The sequence below is a fragment of the Ciona intestinalis genome, unplaced genomic scaffold (genome assembly GCF_000224145.3).
Source record: "Ciona intestinalis unplaced genomic scaffold, KH HT000262.1, whole genome shotgun sequence".
NCBI lineage: Eukaryota > Metazoa > Chordata > Ascidiacea > Phlebobranchia > Cionidae > Ciona > Ciona intestinalis.
Genome location: NW_004190583.1, coordinates 168133 through 187554, shown reverse-complemented (window position 1 = coordinate 187554; position 19422 = coordinate 168133). Strand labels below are relative to the sequence as shown.

Here is a 19422-nt window from a genome sequence, read left to right as displayed (position 1 = left end):
TAATGTGCAGGATTGCACCTAAGAAAGTTTAATATTTTATAAGTATTATGCACTAAAACTATTAAATTGTGCCTTCTTGAATGTTGTATTTGCTTCCAAGCACTAAAACATGCCATAGCTATGTGTTGTATTGCCCAAATATATTGTATAAAAACCTTTGTTTAACCTTCTTTTGCTAATAATTATTGCAGCCTTCAGTAATTGACCTAATATTACTTACTGCTGACTAACAAAGTAATGTAAACGCATATATGTGTATTTGGTAACTTACATAAAGAAACCTATTTTTTCCCCAATTTTTATTTGTATGCTTAAAAACTGCCTAACTAAATGTGTTTTAATATTACAAATTTTACAATACATCTATTCCTAACTCAATCTTTAAGGGCCTTTTACTTGTCGTGATAATTTATCATAATTTGTAAGCAATCTCACAAATAAATGCTTTTACTAGAATTTCATGTTTTGAATTCCTGTAATGGGTAAATTCGCAGTGATGCACAACTGTCCAAACTCAAATCTTTAATGTTAGAAACCTGTTGCGCAACACTGATCAGGGTATTTAATTGATATGACTTTTGAGAAATTATTAACATATATAGATAGTAACTGCTGGTAAGCTTAACATGTAAACTAAATTAAACTCAGTAGACTATCTTTCCTCACTTAACTGAGTCTTTAAACCCGAAGCTGTTTACCAAACCAAACCTGGGGTGGCAGTGTACGCCGGCCAACCCTGTAATTTTACACTACATTAATCTGTAAACCCAATTCCCTGAAGAAGTCTTGCCGAATGGCAGATGAAAATTTGGAAGTGAACTATGTTTTATACCAGTTGAGCTGCTAAAAGACTATTTAATAAACATTACAATCTGAATATCATTGCCTTTCCTGCATTTAAACATTTGGCATCTATACACATACAATAAATTTGTAGCTTTAGTTGGCTTACCTACATAGAACACACATGCAATTTATTCTAGAAAAATATTCTTAATTTCACAATAAATATGAAGAAAGCACAGTATGATTTAACACTAATGCTATTACATACCACACAGAGTAACATCACTTCCAACAAAAGTATCCAAACTTTAACACCACAGTTACAACGTGCATAGTATTTAAATTGAGTTTCAGTTTAAATATTTTAGCTTATGACATCACAGTGTTGAATGTTTGGTTTCCAAGCAACCAAACATTTTCCAAGTCGAGTAAAAGGTGCAAAACAATCATACATGTCAGTAACAGTTAGTACGCAAATTACATTTCTTTTAAATTATCTCACAGGTCTTTCCATACTTAGTAATAAACTAAGTAACAACACACATACACATGTTAATTAGAGACCATTTTTTAACATTTTTAGCCAGAGCCGAACCTAGATTTTAAAAGCAAAAAGCAATAAATTGAATTGAATTGTTAACTGAATTAACATATAATTCAAAAAGTTCTCATTAGAAATCTAACCCTGTTTTAGGCTTGATTATAAGTTTAAACACACAACAGATATTTAAAATATTGATTGAAACATAATGAGGTTATTTTTACAACAGCTTGAACTACGAAATATTATTTCTACACTTTATTAGAATTTGCATAAGTTATGATGTAACAATGTTTATTATGACATCATTAATATCTTGGACGGCCACGTTGGTACCGAACATCAGCGGACACGCTCCGATAATTATGCTTGTATGATGTCATAGGACGGTCATGCATGGATGAATCTGCTGCATATAACATCTGGAAAGAAAAAAGAAATTAAAGGAGAGAATTGGATAAAAGGAAAAGTAAGAGAAGTAAGAGAAAAAGGTTGTATAAAGTTCAAGGTTGCACATGTTATGTAGGAAAACAATTGAACAATATTGCATAAAACAAACTGAAGGTAGAGTGTCTGTATGATGATTGAATAAATGTAACTTATTTACCTCCCATGGTAGGGCAACGTCAGTCGTTATAACAGAGGTGTTCTTTTTCATAAACTTTGTGCCTGCTTATGAGTTCTCATATATATATAACTTATTTATCCTTACGTGGCCGGACAACGACAGTCGTTATAAAACGCCCCACGGGTGTTAAGTTTCATACACCTTGGGCCCACTTTCCAGTTACAGCGCATGTAAATGGCAAATGTCCATCCATGAATTACCTGATCATACAAAATGTTTCACTTACATTTTGCTGGTTAAAGAAAGTAACATTTGGATTGTTTGTAACGGTTGCTTCAACTTCCTTTAAACGAGTGTTTAACTTTTCCAGTGATGCCAGCAACCTTTGTTCTTCCATTGATAAAGTAGATGGCAACACTGAAAGGAAATTGTAAATTATTATTATGTTTTTTTTGTTGCAATAGTAAAAGGAAAATAAAACTTTTTATGGGCTCAAAAAGCAGAATAAGTATACATATTTTTAATTTTTAAATATTTAAAAGCTAAAACAAACTATGCAACAGAATGCCACTTTCTAAAGGAATAAAACCAAAGCCATCCTATTATTCTAATAATTTTGTGGGTTAATGTTGAAAATTTATCACAATTTTAGTGTATTTGCAGTGTAGCCCATGCTTGACATAAAGCCGATAGATATTACAGGGAGTCTCATTCACCTTGTCGTCCTAACTTTTGAGCTTCCTTTGTTTTCCTCTGCAGCGAATCCATGGCTTGAAGGATTTGGTCCTCGGACATATTTTGCTCAGCCAAAGTTTCAGCCAATAGGAACGAAGCGGTGCTGTCGGCTACGTGCTCTGCAGCTCCCCCGGTGGATGAAGGTGAGTTGAGAGGAAGTTGGAGACTTTGTTTCGGGATCGGACAATTCAATAGGTTCTTCATCTATAAAGTTAACAGTAAAACATACGTTTAGATTTATTTATGTACATTGGCCATACATGTTAAAACAAGAAGACAATCGCATGCTTGCCCCCTCTAAGCTTATAATCTATGTTTGTTTATTACTTCAAACAAAAAATTGTTAGTTCTAAATTAAAACACAAAATATAAAAATCCCTCCAAATAATCCCCCAGAAAGTAACATAACTCGTAAGCGGGCTTGAGGTGTATGAAACACAACACCCATGCTATAACAAATGACATTGCCCCACCACCCAAGGATAAATAAATGCATTCATTTATTTAAGATCTAACTTACCATATCCGGTTTCATTCCATTGGATATGTAATGCTTCTGCTTACGTTGTTGAAGTAATGCTTGTCTTCTCATGAATGGTGGATACATCTCACTGGGTTTTGACCTGAGGGTGTTTATATAAGATTATATATTGAAGTACTTAAAAGAGCATTTATAGCTTACGCCCACAGTCGAGTTGCTGAAGCTTTTACAGTGTGTGGATAAGCAGACTTTAATTTTTTATAATTCAACTATAACTGAATCAAAACAACCCACAATTACATCACAATAACAACATTGTCAAACATTACGGAACTCACATTTGTTTTGATGACAAGACAATGGCAGAACTCGGTCGTATCAACCTTCTGCCACGAGGCCGATTGTTCTGCGTGATAAAGTTATCGCGAGCCAATAAACCGCCGTCAATCTGTACGATACTCGCTTGTTGTTGAACACTAGGTGTCGCTGACCACCCGTTACGACGAGCTGATTGTGTTCCGTTGATTCTACAATATATTGTCTTGTTATATATGATCAGTAATTATATTTCGAAGTATTAGACTGAACATTCTGTTTTGTTTTGACTGTCACGTTTTTTTATATATGCTGTTTAATAAAGTTGAATGAGAGTTTCTTATTTTGCAAATAAGGGTTGTTATATATGCCAACTATCAGAACATTCTATTTCTATATATGGGTTACGGTTTAGGGTAACTACCTTGAAGAATCGCTTGCCGATTTGCGAAGAACTCCATTGTGCCCTCGTGTGTTGGGTCGCTGTGCAAGACAAGTTCGAACCTAAAGTAAAATAAATAAGTTTGATGCCAGCTTAGTCAGTTTCGTGCTGCAAAATATGTTACAGACAAAAGTCCAGCAAACTGTATAATGTAAAAGATACATATTTCGCCTAAATGTCATTGTCAGTCTATTATTCAACTTTCATCTGTATTAATAGTTGGTATTGCTGTTGTTTATAAGATGAATGTTGTTTATACTTATGTTATTTATATTATTAGTAAATACTGTATGCATATATTTGGTCAGATTACATTTATATTTTTGCAAACACTCGATATTTTGCAAACATACAAGTAACCAGGCACGCAATGTAAAATACAACAAGTACACATAACCCACTTTGTCCCACAACCAGTTGATCTCTTGGTCCGTTGGTGTTCTGTTTAACTGGGGTGACTTTTCAGGAGATTCGAGTTTAGTTTGTGTGAAGTCTGTACTCATCATATGTATTGTGACCTGCATAGATATCTAATATTAACATCATATTATATTTCTAATTAATAATACCATTCTTTTCTAAATGGGTGAGGCTCTTAAAGATCCAGGATTTAGGCAAGATTTGGCCCATTACCCTATTAATTAATATCATATTATATATATATTAATTAATACCATCCTATTCTAATCCCTATCACAAAAGTTTTACACAAGTTTCCTCCCAACCCCCTATACCTGGTTTCCATTCTTTACAACATAATTTCCTCCTGGGCTCCTCGAGCACTCCGGGCTCTCCGCGCTCCCTGACGACTTCAGTGTATCCATAGTAACTGTGTCCTCCTTGTTGGCCCAAGCTACTCGCTGTCGCGACTTCTCCGCCGCCCCCCTCACTACTGTGGTGGGGCTCCCTCCTCCATTGTTAGGTATGGAGTAGTTGATTGTTGAAGCCATTGAAAGATGCTTCTTCTTTGTAGTTGGAGGATGCGGTTCCATAGGAATCACTACTTCCTTTGCAGGTTTAAGTTTCCTTCCCTTCCCTGCTCCCTTCTTTCCTTTCGCCGGCTGTTTTGACTTTGGAGGGGAGGTTGGTTTTTTCGGTTTCTTTGTAACAGGTTTGGGTGTAGGGATAGTAGTAGTTGCAGGAACTTGTGGTTTCTGTGGTATAATTGCTCCTGATTCAGCTATAGTGACAGATGTTCCATCATTATACTGAACCTCATGCCACCTCACTGATTTCCCTTTTACTTCGGGCACCTTTTTCACCTCAAAACTGTCTTTTACTTCAACCCCGTTAAGTTTTGCTCGCACCGTGGATCGTGGTCGGGTCACAGGCATATGGGTCATGTGATCAACCCAGTGTTGCCGTGCCAACGCAGCTGCCGTGTGGTAGGTTGGGTAGATGGAGGAATTAGGTCGCGAAGTTTTTTCGTATTTTGAAACTTTTCTCAAGATTCCTTTCACATGTTTAGGGTTTGTTGTTGACTTTGATTCCGTCAAAGTTTCCGCTTCTTTTATGTCAACTTCAGGTGAAAAAGTCACGTTTTGCTGCTGGCTTGGTGCCGGTAATGGTTCAGAGTCAGTTAGAACAGATGACACTAGGGTTTTTGTAACATTAGTAGGTGATGACACTGGAGTTGAGGTGTGTATGGCTTGCCTTGCGAGGAGAACAACAGATCGCGAGGTGGATAAATCTACAGCGGGTTTGCTCCAAGCTTCATTATACATTGCACTGATGGGTGTGGCCGTTGTTTTAGCCGAACTAACCCACAGTTCATTCTCCTTCTTCCCGGCATCACCGGTACTTTGTGGGTGCTTGGTTTCATTCACAGTTTCTTGTTTCTCAGCGTTTTCGATCCGTGTTCGTTGGACAGCAGACACGGGCCGAGCTGCCGTGGCTTTGGGTGGCTCTGCTGCCCCCGAGTGAGAGGAACTATGTACGGTTGCGCTCCACGGCCTGAATGATTTGACATAATAACTCGGTGGTGCGCGAACTGCTGTTTGTGCTGAGTAACCAAACTGGTTTGATGATTCAGCATTTTCAAACAAGTTTACATCGACACGGTTGTTGGTATGACCAGTAGGTGGAGCTGAGTGGGCACGACTTGAACCAAATTTACTTTCTGTCCGATTTTCCTCCACAGAATAATATTTCTTCTGGAAGGAGGTCATGTGACCAAATGCTGGGGAAGTCCCTGAACTGCTACTCCCATGCAATGACTCCTGGTCGTCTAATACTGAAACACAAAAATCAGTTCTACATAAAAAAGGCAAAATGTATTTCTGTGGCAATGATCTGTTTTAATCATCTTAAAATGCAAAAAAAATAATTTGGCAGGCAGAGTCTATGTTTAATTGTGACAACAGCCTGTTTTTGTGTAACTCTGTGGTTGATCTGTAAGGCTAACAATTTAGACAACTAATTAGTGACCACTGGGTTGAAGCAGTATACATTTATGAACTCGTGATGAAATGAAAATGCCAATATTTGTAAAATATCATACCTTGATCATGTTGTGTTTCATCCTTATATTGAGTTGCGTTATAATATTCTCCATTATTTGTGTTGTATGTTGCGTGTGTACTTGGTCCATAGTCCAACACCTAAGGGGTCGTAAAGGAGGAAAGGGATAATGAAACATAATAGTTAATGCTTACAGGAATGTATTAAATGCAAATTGAAATGATTTTATAAAAAATGATGTCTTAGCATCAAGAATATGATGGTAACTAGTTAGGTGGAAAAGGTGTATGAAACAAAACATCTGTGTTATACCGACTGTCGTTTTACAGTCACACAAGGATAGATCAAGTTACGTTTACTCATTTCTTTTACTTGTTTAAACTCTGACGTTAATAAACACATGATTAATGCAAAACTACTCTTATATTGTTTCTTACATTGGATTTGGTTCGTTGTATTTCTCCCCCATTATCTACGACATCATCATTGATGACATCATCAGCTTCTTCAATCGTTAAGTTCTGATCAGATGGTTTCGCTTTCACAAAGGAAGGAGATTCATATTTACCCTAAAGAAGAAAACCTATTGTTGGTTCTAGATTGTTTCTATATTTATCGTTTCTATTCAACAGTGCCCATTCTTAAACACTTTGATGTTAAATTCATATCCACGCTTTTTACATTGGTCATGAACCAAGTGCACAATATTACAAACCATCGGTATAGTTATAAATTATACGGCCAATATACCTTAATGTAAATTACGTGCACACTGCTTTTTACATTGGTTATGATTAAATGGCAAGTATTACATACCTTTGCTATATTTATAAACCATGTGGGCAAAATTACAAACCTTTGAATATCCTTGGTTATTCACAAACAATCTTGACAAAGTGTCGGCCAAGTTATTAAACTGGGGTTGTGATTTATATTGTGGTTGTGCTGTGTAGTAAGGTTCGTATGCTCTTCCGGACATTATGTCTATGTTGGAGTGAGTGTAGGGGGCTCTGTAGGGTTGTGTGTACGCAGGGTGGTCTGTAATACCATTAAAAATATTTAAAAAAGTTTAAATAAAAAAAAAACTTATTTTCTTATGACATATTAGCAAAGATCATATTATAAAAATCTGAAACAAAATGACAGCCCTTATTAAAAATATTATAAAAATAAAAATCCGAAAACTTATTAAAAATTATAATAAAAAAAAAATCCGCTGCAAATTCACAGTCTTTAAAATATGGTAATAGAAATATATGGGAAACAGGATCAGCTAAAATATATGGGAAACAGGATCAGCTCATAAAGGTGGCATCAAAATTGTTATTATCCTCAAACAATAAAGACATACAAAGAAGTTAGATGCTTAGAAATGTCAAGTCAAAATAAAATAACATCAGACAAAACAGTAGCGAACAAAAGTCTATATATTTTGGTTTGTGTTCCTAAACCCACAAAAACAAAATGTTGAATAAACTGCTAAGAATACAAGTGACCTAAACTACTTTAACCACAACCGTAACACCTGCGTATTAGCTTTAGAATTACCACAATTATCCAAGTCAACCACAAGATCAAATAAACCATAACAAGAACATGTGGTATTATTAAATAAACAAATGCATTTTTTAAAAAACATAAAAACATTTGAACTTCGCTATATACTTTGGCGTTTAAAAGTATTATAAAAAGATACTAAATTGCATAAAACAGAACAGCTGTGGTATAACAACAGTCGTTTTCTAGCCACAAAAGAATAAAAAAGGTACATTCAATCTTCTTGCAATCAAAAGGTTGCCAACCCCTTAGTTTAAACAGCACTTAACAAATTTCATTAATATTTAGTTCAATAGTTTAAAACATGGTAATAATTGTAAATAACAATGTAAGAAGTTAATATTCAACGTGTGAGGTAAATTATTAAAGTTTATGACTCTTATAACGATGTATGCATTATACCACACGTGTGACCTGTTAAGTGCTTTATCATAAAATATACTACTTGACTTATACATGCGTTTGTTCATTAACAACACAGCCATCTATTTTATGAATTATTTGCTACATATAAAGTTTTACTGCTTAATAACACTAAATGTGTCAATTAAGTTAAAGGTAGCACACACGCATGAATGTAACTTATATATTCTAGCAGCAATGAGTCATGAATCGGTAACTTCCATGCTTGATGCAGATTTGCAAACCACTGTGCTAGTACAATGTGAGAACTTGGTGAACAACATGCACTACAACATGCTATGAACTATGTGGTGATTGAATAAACTTATTTATCGTCGCGTGGCCGGAAAACGACAGTTGTTATAACATTGGTGTTAATACACCTTGTGCTCGCTTATGAGTTACCAAGTATGTTACTTTGTCGTAACTCATAAGAAAACTTTTCATAATACATAATATATACACATTATACTATTCACATCCATAGCATATCATAATACATAGCTTCTTATGTGCACATTACAAGTTATAACATATCACACACCATCGTACTACATACAACTTGTAACCCTCGCACTTACACTGCATAGGTTGGTCATCTAAACTATCGGTATCACTGACATCAAGGTTGGGTTGGGCAGACGGTGTGAGGATGTTGTCACGTTGCAATTCTTCCTGGAACTCCTGGGTTCAAACAATATGTTAAACGGGGGCAGGATTCAATCTGAAATGAATGAATGTAACTTACTTCATCCTCGCGTGGCCCGAAAAGGACAATTGTTATAACAGGTGTGTTCATACACCTCGTGCCAGCTTAGGAGTTACCATGTATGTTACTTTGTGGGTGATATGGTTACATCTAATACTTGAAAGGACCCAGGTGATAATTAGAGGAATAAGTCTCACTTATTTATCTTTATGTGCAATAGCAATGACAGTTCTTATAACACAGATATTCTGTTACAACTTTGTGCCTGCTTGTTACAAAGCTTAGGTGATTTCTTTTATGTATAAGTGACAAAACCCATTAGTGATGACTGGATGAGCGAAATTACAGTGTGTCTTGCCCAAGGACACTTATGCAGAAAAACAGATTAAATTAAAGCCCAACATGCTCTTTCAGGCTTCTCAATGCACCATAATCATATAGGGTAGCTTAGTCTGGATATTATATTCATTCTTGGTCTTAAAGCTAAAAGATTACTTTTGAACCAGTAATTTTTTTATACCAGAAAAGCCGTTAAAAGATTATTTACATTATGCCTGGTAGCAGAAATAACATAACAACTAGTGCTGTTGGGAATACAAAAAAAAGGGAATTAAGTTGGCAAAAACAGTAAAAGATATCTGACATTAGATATTTTACTTGTTATTATATCATCCATTTATACATCTGGTGTGTTTAGTATTCACCTTTACTGTTTGTTGTTTATGTTGATCGATTAATTTCTTCTGTTGTTCTTCCAACTCAGACTCAAACATTTGTTTTCCTTGATTCAATAATTCCCTCGATGTTTCACTGAAATATATTTGCACATATTTCAATAAAGATAAAATATTAAACTTATATACATTACATCACCAATTAAGTTGCTATATAAGTAAGATGTTGACAAAAGGACCCTTAACAATAGGTATGCTACTTAACAGAGACAAACAATCAACCACAACCACTTAAAAAATATGTGTGGTAAGTTGTATGTCTGGTACTCTGGTGTGTTAAAGTACCAACATATATGTGATGATGATGTACACCATATACCCTACATAAGTGATGAAAACCTATTTCGTGTTCTTAAGACACTTCACATACAGAAACAATAGTTGAAAGTTCATATCATGAGTTCAGTACTATCCAACATTTAAAGATTACAAAGTATTTTTGTGATGATGACCAAATTCCATTTTTCCACATTTTTTTCACACATCCTATGTAGTCGTTAAGTAAACTAACCCAGTGTTTCCCAACATTTGGTCGTAAAATATTTCAGTGCTTCCACTTCTAAGTTGATGCAGCACACTGTCAAGTGATGGGATGCCTTTGCCGCCTGTGTAATATATTGGACGTTCACATACACAATTCAAAATGTAAGTATTGACCCTCCTGCAGCATGGCCTGCTAATTATCTCTTTAAAACAAAAGTGAAGATCATATTATTTGAGCAACGAAAAAAGGCCTACTATTCACGGGGCCTTGATTAGAGTAAGTAAATAAAATCATCCCACTATGAAGGTAAATTGAACAGAACATCAGAATGTTGGTTAGCATTATAACACATTACCAGGGAAGCATCATTGGACTTACAATATCTCTCAATATATCAATATGCCTCAACCACACCACATTGCATACCATGAGTGAATTTGGATCTCTTATCGTGTTTTATCCCAAGATGTGATCTCTGATATCTTTCAGTTGCTTCAGTTTGCCGCTGACGTCGTTTAGAGAGTTCAAGACTTCTCTTCCTTGCTTCTCTCTCTTCTGCTAACTTCTTCCTCTCTTCTAGTGCTCTGGAAGGGAAAATGACTTAGTTGTTTCATTCTATACTAATATTCGAATCTGTAATGTTTTAGATGGCAACAGTTTCATATTCTATGTGGGTGACGTCCTTGTCAGGAACCTGGATTTTAGGCCAGACTTAATTTTGAGTTCATTACCCCAACACAGTCACCTATAATAAGTCTTTGTGTAACTGTGGCAAAAGTAACAAATTATAAAACATAAAGTGGAATAATATAACTCATATATAATAAAACATGCGTTTTTATCATGAGTGTTAAAAAATAAATAAATTAGACTAAAAATAATTCAAACATCATTTACTTTCTTCTCCTGTTTGTTTCTTGAGATAACTTTTTTGCTTTTTCTCGATCTATCTTCCGTTTCTCCAAATCTTCATCAGTGATGACCAATGAATAAGTTTCGTTGCCAACCTGTAAAGAAAAGACTTTAGTTTAGAAAAATGCAAACACAAAAATCTATGTTCTGTTTCTTCTGCTACCAGGCATAATATAAATAATCTTTAATCAGCTCACCTGGTATAAAATACAAAGTGTATTTCCGAAGTTTCATGAAGAGTAAATCATATTTAAAACTAATTTTATAATTTAATTCACACCCAACTTATATAAAAACTTTAACTTACACGAACTCCATAAGTTTGTCCAGGGTTACCAATCGTCATGTTGGGATATATAGTTTTTAACTTGATGTTTTAATGATGGATTCTATTCCGTCTATGGTGAATAATCTTTATCATCCTATGAACATCATGTATAGCATCTGAAAATGTTGAAAAGTATTAAAATATAATATTATCCATGGTATTGTGCTTAACAGAGTATAATAGTGTCTTGTTAGTCGACTGGATTATATATTATAAATATAATTCGAGCCTAAAACTGATTTATACTGCCCTAAAGTATTGTACAAATGATAGAAACATCAATTAACAAGAAAAGGAAAATAGCCTAATACCTCTTTACTACTTAAAGACTTCATTTGAAATGAATGAATTATTAAATATGATCTGAGTATAACTTTACACAATCGGGTCTTTCAGTCTTTTGTTGCAAAAGTAAGGACAATGAAATATTACGACGTTCATATTGAATTACTTGTGCTATTTTTAGACATTTAGACATCATACAAAAGATATAAATCTAACTCAAACACGGCGTTATGACTCGCATACTATATCCACACTAGATCTAGCGGTTTAATTTATAATTTGAACTTGGTAAATCAGCGAGAGAAAAAACGAAAAAGAAACGCTTTGTTAGCAACCGAGCCAACACAGCGTTGCTATGTTATTTAGCGTCATCTAGCGGACAGGTGTTCGAGTCAAAAATATAATTTTTTTAATACGATTAATTTATAGGTACTGATTGTAGTAACATGAATAAAAAATACTTTTAAGCGTTAATTTATAGTACATTCTCAGAATTTAGAGTTTAGTAAAGCGAAGCATACCTCGTTAAAAACTATATATATTATTTATATTGTATTAAAACATTTTTTAGATAAAAACTACACTGAAAAGACCCACAAATTGAAAAAAGTGCAAACATAAACGCACGAATCGTTGTAAATTAAATCTTTATCTCCGTTGTTAAGATAGAAACCACTCAAGCGTGTCTAAGTAACGCGGGCTAAGAAAACAGAGAAATTTTATTAGGTTTTTGGGTTTTGTTGGATATTAAAGGTGTTTTATTTGTTTGATGGTCAATTGTAAGTAACGTTTAATATTTCCTGATTCAAATCTAAGATGTATTAATCAGTTTTAACGCCTGAGTAATAAAAATAATGGCTTAAATTTGTCATTTTAGTTTTATGGTAAAAGTAAATCCCCCAAAATAGCAGAATTCAAAGCTACACATGAATATTTGATATAACCAAGGCACAAGTAGCATCATACAATTACTGTGCGTAATCTAAAGTAATTGAGGTTAAAACAAATAGGTAATATTTGACTTTAATATGCTTGTATATAGTGTTTAACTTTGTCCTTATTTTGATTTATGTGCGTTAATTATAAAAATAGTTGTTTGCATCGAAAATGGGTCAAAAGTCGAAAGAAAAGAAAGACGGAGAAGAAGAAGTACCAGCAACACCTAGTGGGGAGTTTGTGTTTCCGAACAAAGATCGTTATAAAGGAGAATTTCAGGTTAATGAGGAAGGAACCATTGTACGACACGGGGTGGGAACCCACACCACGGTCGGTGGCATCGTGTTCTCTGGCACTTGGAGCCACGACAAGCTGAATGGCAACGGTCGCGTGGAGTTTCCAAGTGGTGCGAAATACGAAGGGGAAATGAGAGACAGCAAGTATGATGGGATGGGGGCTTATACATGGCCTAATGGTTGTGTGTATAAGGGTGAGTTCGTGGAAAGCAAGTTGCAGGGAAACGGGGTTTTCAACGACCACCACGGACAACCTTGGGTTGGAGAGTTCCGATATAAAGCAGCTCCTGGGTTGAAATTTCAATTAAATATGTGAATGTTTGTTGCTGTAATGTTTTTTATGTGCAGTCGTTTAAATTGTCTTATTCGATTGAAAGTAATCACTCAGTTGTGCTCTGGTGTTTATTTAAAATAACATCTATTGGTTAATTGTGTTTGTATTCATTCATTTATGTTATATCAATTTTTTTCGATATGTTGCAAAATGCTTTTGAAATTCCATTGTTAAAATACTTTCCCTTCTTCTTCCCCACAACTTTGTTCATATAAGATTTCTATGCCTTACTTGTTACTTTTTGTAGAGTTAGTATTTTATCTGCTGCTGGTTATCTTATTTTATAATGGAGGAAAGTCATGAAAAAGATTGGGAGAAGGATCTTGGTTGGCTGCTCAAAGATTCCGACAAGACAGAGAAAGTAATTGAAATGTTTCTGAATTGATATTTTCCATATATATGTGCCGTTAAACCAGCTAGTACAACCTTATCTGTTTCTAAATTGTAACCATATTTGCCTGTAAACAAAAAATGCATGTTTAAGTACCAACACTTTAGATACAAACTTGGCCGTTTAAAAGATTTGGCCAACACAAAAAATGTAATTGCAAACGTAATCTATATGTACGTCTGTCCAATGGCATTTATTTGTTTTAAACTCTTAACACCACATATATATTAACTTGACTTTTTAAACATAAACATCTCGTCTGTTCATATTTCATCAACAGAATGATGAAAATGAGAAAGAAAACCAGAAAGAATTTGAAAAGAGAGAAAATACATCAGATGGTTCGTGTTATAACATGTATTATAACTTTATAACAATTAGGATTTACGTAATATACAACAAGTTATATACCTAGAAATCTCCCGGGAAAATTATATTGTATAACTATTTGTTGAAGACAACCTTATAATATTGTAGCATTAAAAATGCCACCTTTGTAATTTAAGAAGTAATATAAAAAAAAAACTTACTTGTGATGTCATAAACTGTGATGTCATCCAGTGTGATGTCATTAATTGTGATGTCATCACGCAAGGTATAATCCATGTCATTGATTATGACATCACAGGGGAAGAGCGAACATCGGACGCTCCAACCACGGACGACGATGATGATGATGGTTTAACACTAGAGGGCAGAAGAGAGTTGGAGGAAAATACTTTGCGTAACGATGCAGATGAAGGGGAAGAATATAATGTGTTGGAACGACTAGAAAAGGTGGGTCAGCTAATTAATTAACCAGGAATGGACAAATTGGATTATGGTTTATTTATCAGTTTAGTATTTAGTTTAGAACCCCTGTTTTAATGGAAATGTTTCTTTTTTAAAGAAGTCACAGAGTTGGTGCGCATTTTTTCCCCCAAACCCTAAAAACATCTGTAGGTGGGAAAGTATGGTTTAGTCAATTAATTTACCAGGGTAGCAATTGGATTTTATTTGGGGTGAAATATATTTATTCCTTTCCCAGCCACAGATGTAAAGAGTGCATATGATTTGCCTGTGGCATGCGGATATGCTTTTACTGTTCCAATGTTAACTACTTGGTTTTTTAACGTTTTAAATATATAATACTTTATTAGAACTTAGGGCAAAATAACCAATTCTGTTAAAAATTGCAACACAACCTGTATAAAATGTAAATTAGGTTTAACATTGTAAAACACGTTTGTGCAATTAGGCCATAAAGGCTTGTTATATATCGTAGGCAGTAGAGCTATACAGTAATTCCTATACAAACACGATACAAGCCATAATTATATATATTGAGTGCGTTGTACAAATAGGATCTTGTTTCTTTTATGTTCCGAGTTACTTATTAACAACAATACAAATTGTGGATCCATTGAAACAGATGTCGCATGTATGGTTGAAACAATAAATTATTCATGGCCGACATTTACAAACATAATGTTGAGCATAGTGGTTCGAAGTGGCTTGAAATGAATGGGCTTTGTTTAACATAACCTTTAAGTATATGGATTTAAAGATTCATGAAAACAACGTTTGCAAAGTGTTTTCAGACAACATGTTGTGTTATTGCCATAGTATTTTTCACACCTATAACACACATGCCACACTGCAGTCTTAGCATATAAGCTATCATTTAAACTTAAAGTTATATAAATTAACTTTAATTCTATTTATCTCTTTGGTTGTGGTAGCAAAGATTAAATATGTACATTTGTTTTGGTTCATTCTTTATTTAACTTAAGTGCTTGTGACAAATTATGACATGCATAACTAATAGTTTGTAAACAAAATCACTGGGGCAAGTTCTTTGCAAAAACGGTCTATATCAATGCAATATCAATTCTACCAACCAATTATCTACCTGTCAATCAAAACTACCAACGCTCCATTTTCCTTGAAAGTTTATTTGAAATTTGATCGTTTTTCTATTTGTTAATATCTATTGTTTTGTTGAGTATTGTGTGAACTTGCCCCATTGTTTTATTCCATTACCCCACAATGGGTGGCAGGATTGGGTTATTTATTTTTTAAACCTCGAGCCAGACGAGTTTCATTGTTTCATCACAACCAGTATAGAATACGAAACAATGGAACAAACAATTGGTTGATTCTAACACAGAATCTGTCCTGACAACACATTTATTTGTCCACACTCAGTTAAGAGGTAGATAGCATAGTATTTTATTCTTCTGCTGTTCTTACTATTAAGCTTAGTTTAAATTAAAGTTGTCTCTTTTTGTATAAAACAGATAATTTTTTAAAATATCAACATTTTTATGATGCCTTGTTGTATGGCAGATACTTGGTGTAATAAATCTAAAGTTTTATACCAAAGAAGAAAATTTATGTATTGTTTCAATGTTATAAATGATATAATACAGTACAGTAAGATACTGCAATAAAAGCTGTTTAGTTGTTAGTTATATTATTTGTAATTTTTAGAACTTAAAATACAGGAAAACAGACTTACCTTCTTATTTTATGCAGCATAGGTTTTGAAACAGTAGTTTTCACATTGGTTCATGCAGGCAAATGAAGCATTGAAGAACGACAGCATGGATGAGAGTGAATCTGAGCGAGAAAGAAGAGTCATCTTTAAACCGAAGTTGGTCGACTTTGAAGCTCCCCCTCAAGATTATTCGTCGTCATCATCTTCCTCTTCAGATGATGAAGCTGAGTGAGTTTGACAATTTTTTTTTATCTGGACTTAATTTTAAATAAAATGGTATATCAATAATTTTAAAGCCTTAAAGAGATCTTATTTGAGAAGCAGTTTGAGAACCACTGCGCTTAACTTTTTCATTATTTCTATAATGTTTTTGAATAAGTGACTCATAATATATGAATAAATGTAACTTACTTTATCCTCGCGAGGGGAGGCAACAATAGAAATAATAATACGGGTGTTCTGTTCCATACATCTTGTGCCCGCCCAGGATACATATGCCCACAATGGTATTAGCGACATGCCTGGAACCCACAACCCCTAGATAAGAGACAGGGGTGCTTATCATTGTTGTGTCAGTCTATATTTCTGTTTATTATTAAAAAACAGAAAAGTAACGAAAACTATGGAAGACATGAGACTCACGCAGCAGGGAAATGAAACGGTGGAAATTAACGGACAAAAAATTAGAAAAGATGAAAAAGTTTTGATTGAAAGAGACGGAAAATTTGAACTTGTTGGTGCGAGCGAACTGAAAGCAATACTACCTCCTGTGAATGGGGGTCATCCTGATAACGTAGCAGTTGTCAACGGTAACCATTACAACCCCCTACCACCAGTGAAACCTCGGCCCAAATCAGCCCCAGTGAGAAGCAGCAAGCCACATCCACCCACAAGTAATTATCGACCTTTCTCAGCAAACAACGCACCAACAACACCATCAAGCAATTATACTGCTAAGGTAAAGAAAATATTAAAAATATATATATATATATATATATATGTATATATAAGGTAAAAATATACTAAATAAATGTATACAGAATAACACAAAAAATGTTTTGACGTTTTAAAACTAAGATTTATTCCTAGTATTTCTAGATGTTCTATTATAAAATTTTTCGACCCTCAGGAAAACAAATTCTTTTTTAATTTTTACCTATTCCTAGACGTTCTGTTACTCTCCGGAGTTGAAAGAGCTGATGAGGAAGAGAGCAGCTGCGAAAGCTGCGAGAGAAAGGGAAGAAGAAGCTCGGAGGAAAGCGGAGGAGGAGTCCGCTCGTCAGGAGGCCGAGTATGCTTGGAAGTGCTGGCTGGAGAGGAAGAATGAGCAGATTAAAGAGCAAAGGAAGAGAGAAAGACAAGTGGCGGAGAGGAGGAGGAAAGATAATGAGAAGGTTGGAGTGAATTATATGCCTAGAGTTAGAATATATGAATGCATGTTATAGCCACACTGAATTAATGAATAAAACTTATTTAGCTCTGCGTTACACGGCAACTACAGACGGTATAACACAGATGTTCTAAATATATCTTGGCTATTACAATATTTATGTATTTAAACCAAAATCTACTTTCTTAAACCAATCATTTTTATCCTGACAAATGTTACTGTTTGTTGTATGTAACACACTAGGTATTAATTTACTGTAAGATCCCATAAATAAATTCAATAGGAAATTAGGTGTTAACATCATCATTATATTATCCCCAGAATCCCAATGAAGCTGCCGAAGCTTACAGCACTTGGTTGAAAGACAAGAGAAAACAAACAAAGAAGGAAAGGATTGAAGTCCAACAACAGCAGATAGAGATTGACGAAGGATGGTATATTAGGTAAGATGCATATTCTAATGGGTGAGTTTATATAGCTTGTCAGGAGACAGAGGATTCAAACCAGGATTTACTCACATGGGAGGGGTTTGATGCTTGTACCCTAGGACGGTTACAATGTATACCTGGAATAAAATCTTAAAAAAAACTTTACCATCATACATATTGTAAGTTTATAAATTGGAAATAATCGTTTCAAAAAAGTATTTCCAAACATTTTAGCTTTTAAAACAATCTTAACAAGTAGAATACAAAGTTTTTAACTATCCATTCCTCTACAGAGAAAGAGCTGAGTGCAGGAAAGCGTTTCGTCAGTGGTTGCGCAAGAAGAACGAAGCTGCGCGACAAGCACAAATGCAAGATAAGTTGCTACGACGACAATCCCTTAAACAAGCACGTGAAGCACGGCGTGCACAGAAACTTCTCGAATCAATTCGTGAATCGCAACAAATGAAATACGTTGAATATTATGGATATCGGTTCTAGTTTTATTTATGCAAACTTTAACAACATTTGCACTACAACACAAAACACTCAATACAGATTAAAATTCACAAAAATCCCAACACAAAACACATGTAAAGAAGAAATCCATTCAAACCTTATACACTTTCAATATAGTTCTAGCGTCGCTTGTACAAATTACATCTGACCATTGGTAGCCAGATCGACTACTCTGACTGTAGTTAGTTAGTACTTTGTTTGTTTTATACAATATAATGCAAATGGTCTTTTTACAATTAAAAACTCGAGGTGTAACTGTTATCACAATTTCTCATCATGTTCTCATCAAACACTATGTCACCCTTACACTCAATACACGATTACATAATGATAAATATATTTACAAATTCTTCATACCACATTTGCACTAATGAGTCTTAACCTTTAAACCCTGTGTTATTTCCCAAGCATTCTTCAAGCACCTCAATTTATTCGACAATATTAAAAGCTTGTATGAATGAATGAAACACACAAAACGATCGTTATAAACTGATTTAAACTATGATTAACATAAAACAAACTTTAATGCATTAATTTAAACATTAAATCCTATTATCCAATGTTTATAAAGCCAATCTAAACAACAGCAGTTTTCAAAATCTTTCAATTATATTACAGCAACCCATATTTCAATACCACAAGCATATTGTAAAAATCTGTACAAATATCACCCCATACTTCACCATTACATTTCCACACCTACTTTCCTACTTCAATACAAACACAATCCTCTGTTCACTTTGTAATAGATTGTAATTAACTGTGTACATTAGATGTTTTCACTGTGTTCTATAGTTTCAATGTAAATAATCCAAATAATTATGTTCCTACCGATTTCTCGCAATTGTTGCTGAATACTTTAATAAATATATTCAATTTTTTAGAAAAAACTTAAACTGTTAAACCAATGTCT

The 19422-nt window shown here is 34.3% G+C and overlaps 3 protein-coding genes across 5 annotated transcripts in view; 2 read left to right on the top strand and 1 right to left on the bottom strand.

Moving 5' to 3' along the window:
- The window catches only part of LOC100175716, a 17623-nt gene extending 6051 nt beyond the window's left edge, over nucleotides 1-11572 (bottom strand). The window contains exons 1-17 of one of the 3 annotated variants that reach the window (XM_026839426.1): nucleotides 11434-11572; nucleotides 11112-11221; nucleotides 10641-10798; nucleotides 10242-10335; nucleotides 9701-9806; nucleotides 8869-8971; nucleotides 7185-7366; nucleotides 6766-6897; nucleotides 6369-6468; nucleotides 4603-6101; nucleotides 4270-4386; nucleotides 3851-3930; nucleotides 3450-3638; nucleotides 3151-3253; nucleotides 2612-2834; nucleotides 2156-2312; nucleotides 1564-1749 (exon numbers count right to left, since the gene is read on the bottom strand). In XM_026839426.1, the coding sequence (XP_026695227.1) occupies nucleotides 1707-1749; nucleotides 2156-2312; nucleotides 2612-2834; nucleotides 3151-3253; nucleotides 3450-3638; nucleotides 3851-3930; nucleotides 4270-4386; nucleotides 4603-6101; nucleotides 6369-6468; nucleotides 6766-6897; nucleotides 7185-7366; nucleotides 8869-8971; nucleotides 9701-9806; nucleotides 10242-10335; nucleotides 10641-10798; nucleotides 11112-11221; nucleotides 11434-11472 (3435 nt within the window). In that variant the 5' untranslated portion in view covers nucleotides 11473-11572 and the 3' untranslated portion in view covers nucleotides 1564-1706. Of the gene's footprint in view, nucleotides 1-1563; nucleotides 1750-2155; nucleotides 2313-2611; nucleotides 2835-3150; nucleotides 3254-3449; nucleotides 3639-3850; nucleotides 3931-4269; nucleotides 4387-4602; nucleotides 6102-6368; nucleotides 6469-6765; nucleotides 6898-7184; nucleotides 7367-8868; nucleotides 8972-9700; nucleotides 9807-10241; nucleotides 10336-10640; nucleotides 10799-11111; nucleotides 11222-11433 lie in introns of those variants that run through there. The other 2 variants (XM_002122715.5, XM_026839425.1) reach the window with 2 other exon arrangements.
- Nucleotides 11573-12438: 866 nt separating this feature from the next.
- Nucleotides 12439-13553, top strand: LOC101242095 (MORN repeat-containing protein 2-like). The gene is made up of 2 exons (XM_004227334.4): nucleotides 12439-12518; nucleotides 12832-13553. The coding sequence occupies exon 2, from the start codon at nucleotides 12847-12849 to the stop codon at nucleotides 13285-13287; it is 441 nt and encodes a 146-aa protein (XP_004227382.1). The 5' UTR covers nucleotides 12439-12518; nucleotides 12832-12846; the 3' UTR covers nucleotides 13288-13553.
- Nucleotides 13544-19399, top strand: LOC100180402 (coiled-coil domain-containing protein 181-like). The gene is made up of 8 exons (XM_002128146.4): nucleotides 13544-13666; nucleotides 13977-14037; nucleotides 14325-14473; nucleotides 16255-16403; nucleotides 16782-17133; nucleotides 17342-17569; nucleotides 17887-18008; nucleotides 18287-19399. Exons 1-8 carry the CDS (start codon nucleotides 13592-13594, stop codon nucleotides 18489-18491), a joined length of 1341 nt encoding a protein of 446 aa, XP_002128182.1. The 5' UTR covers nucleotides 13544-13591; the 3' UTR covers nucleotides 18492-19399.
- The last annotated feature ends 23 nt before the right edge of the window (nucleotides 19400-19422 follow it).

Bases quoted from the DNA above. Each gene is read 5' to 3' on its own strand.
- LOC101242095 (XM_004227334.4), top strand. From the start codon at position 12,847: ATGGGTCAAAAGTCGAAAGAAAAGAAAGACGGAGAAGAAGAAGTACCA.
- LOC100180402 (XM_002128146.4), top strand. From the start codon at position 13,592: ATGGAGGAAAGTCATGAAAAAGATTGGGAGAAGGATCTTGGTTGGCTG. The intron at 13,667-13,976 runs GTAATTGAAATG...TTTCATCAACAG, and splicing joins ATTCCGACAAGACAGAGAAA to AATGATGAAAATGAGAAAGA. The intron at 17,570-17,886 runs GTTGGAGTGAAT...TATTATCCCCAG, and splicing joins GGAGGAAAGATAATGAGAAG to AATCCCAATGAAGCTGCCGA.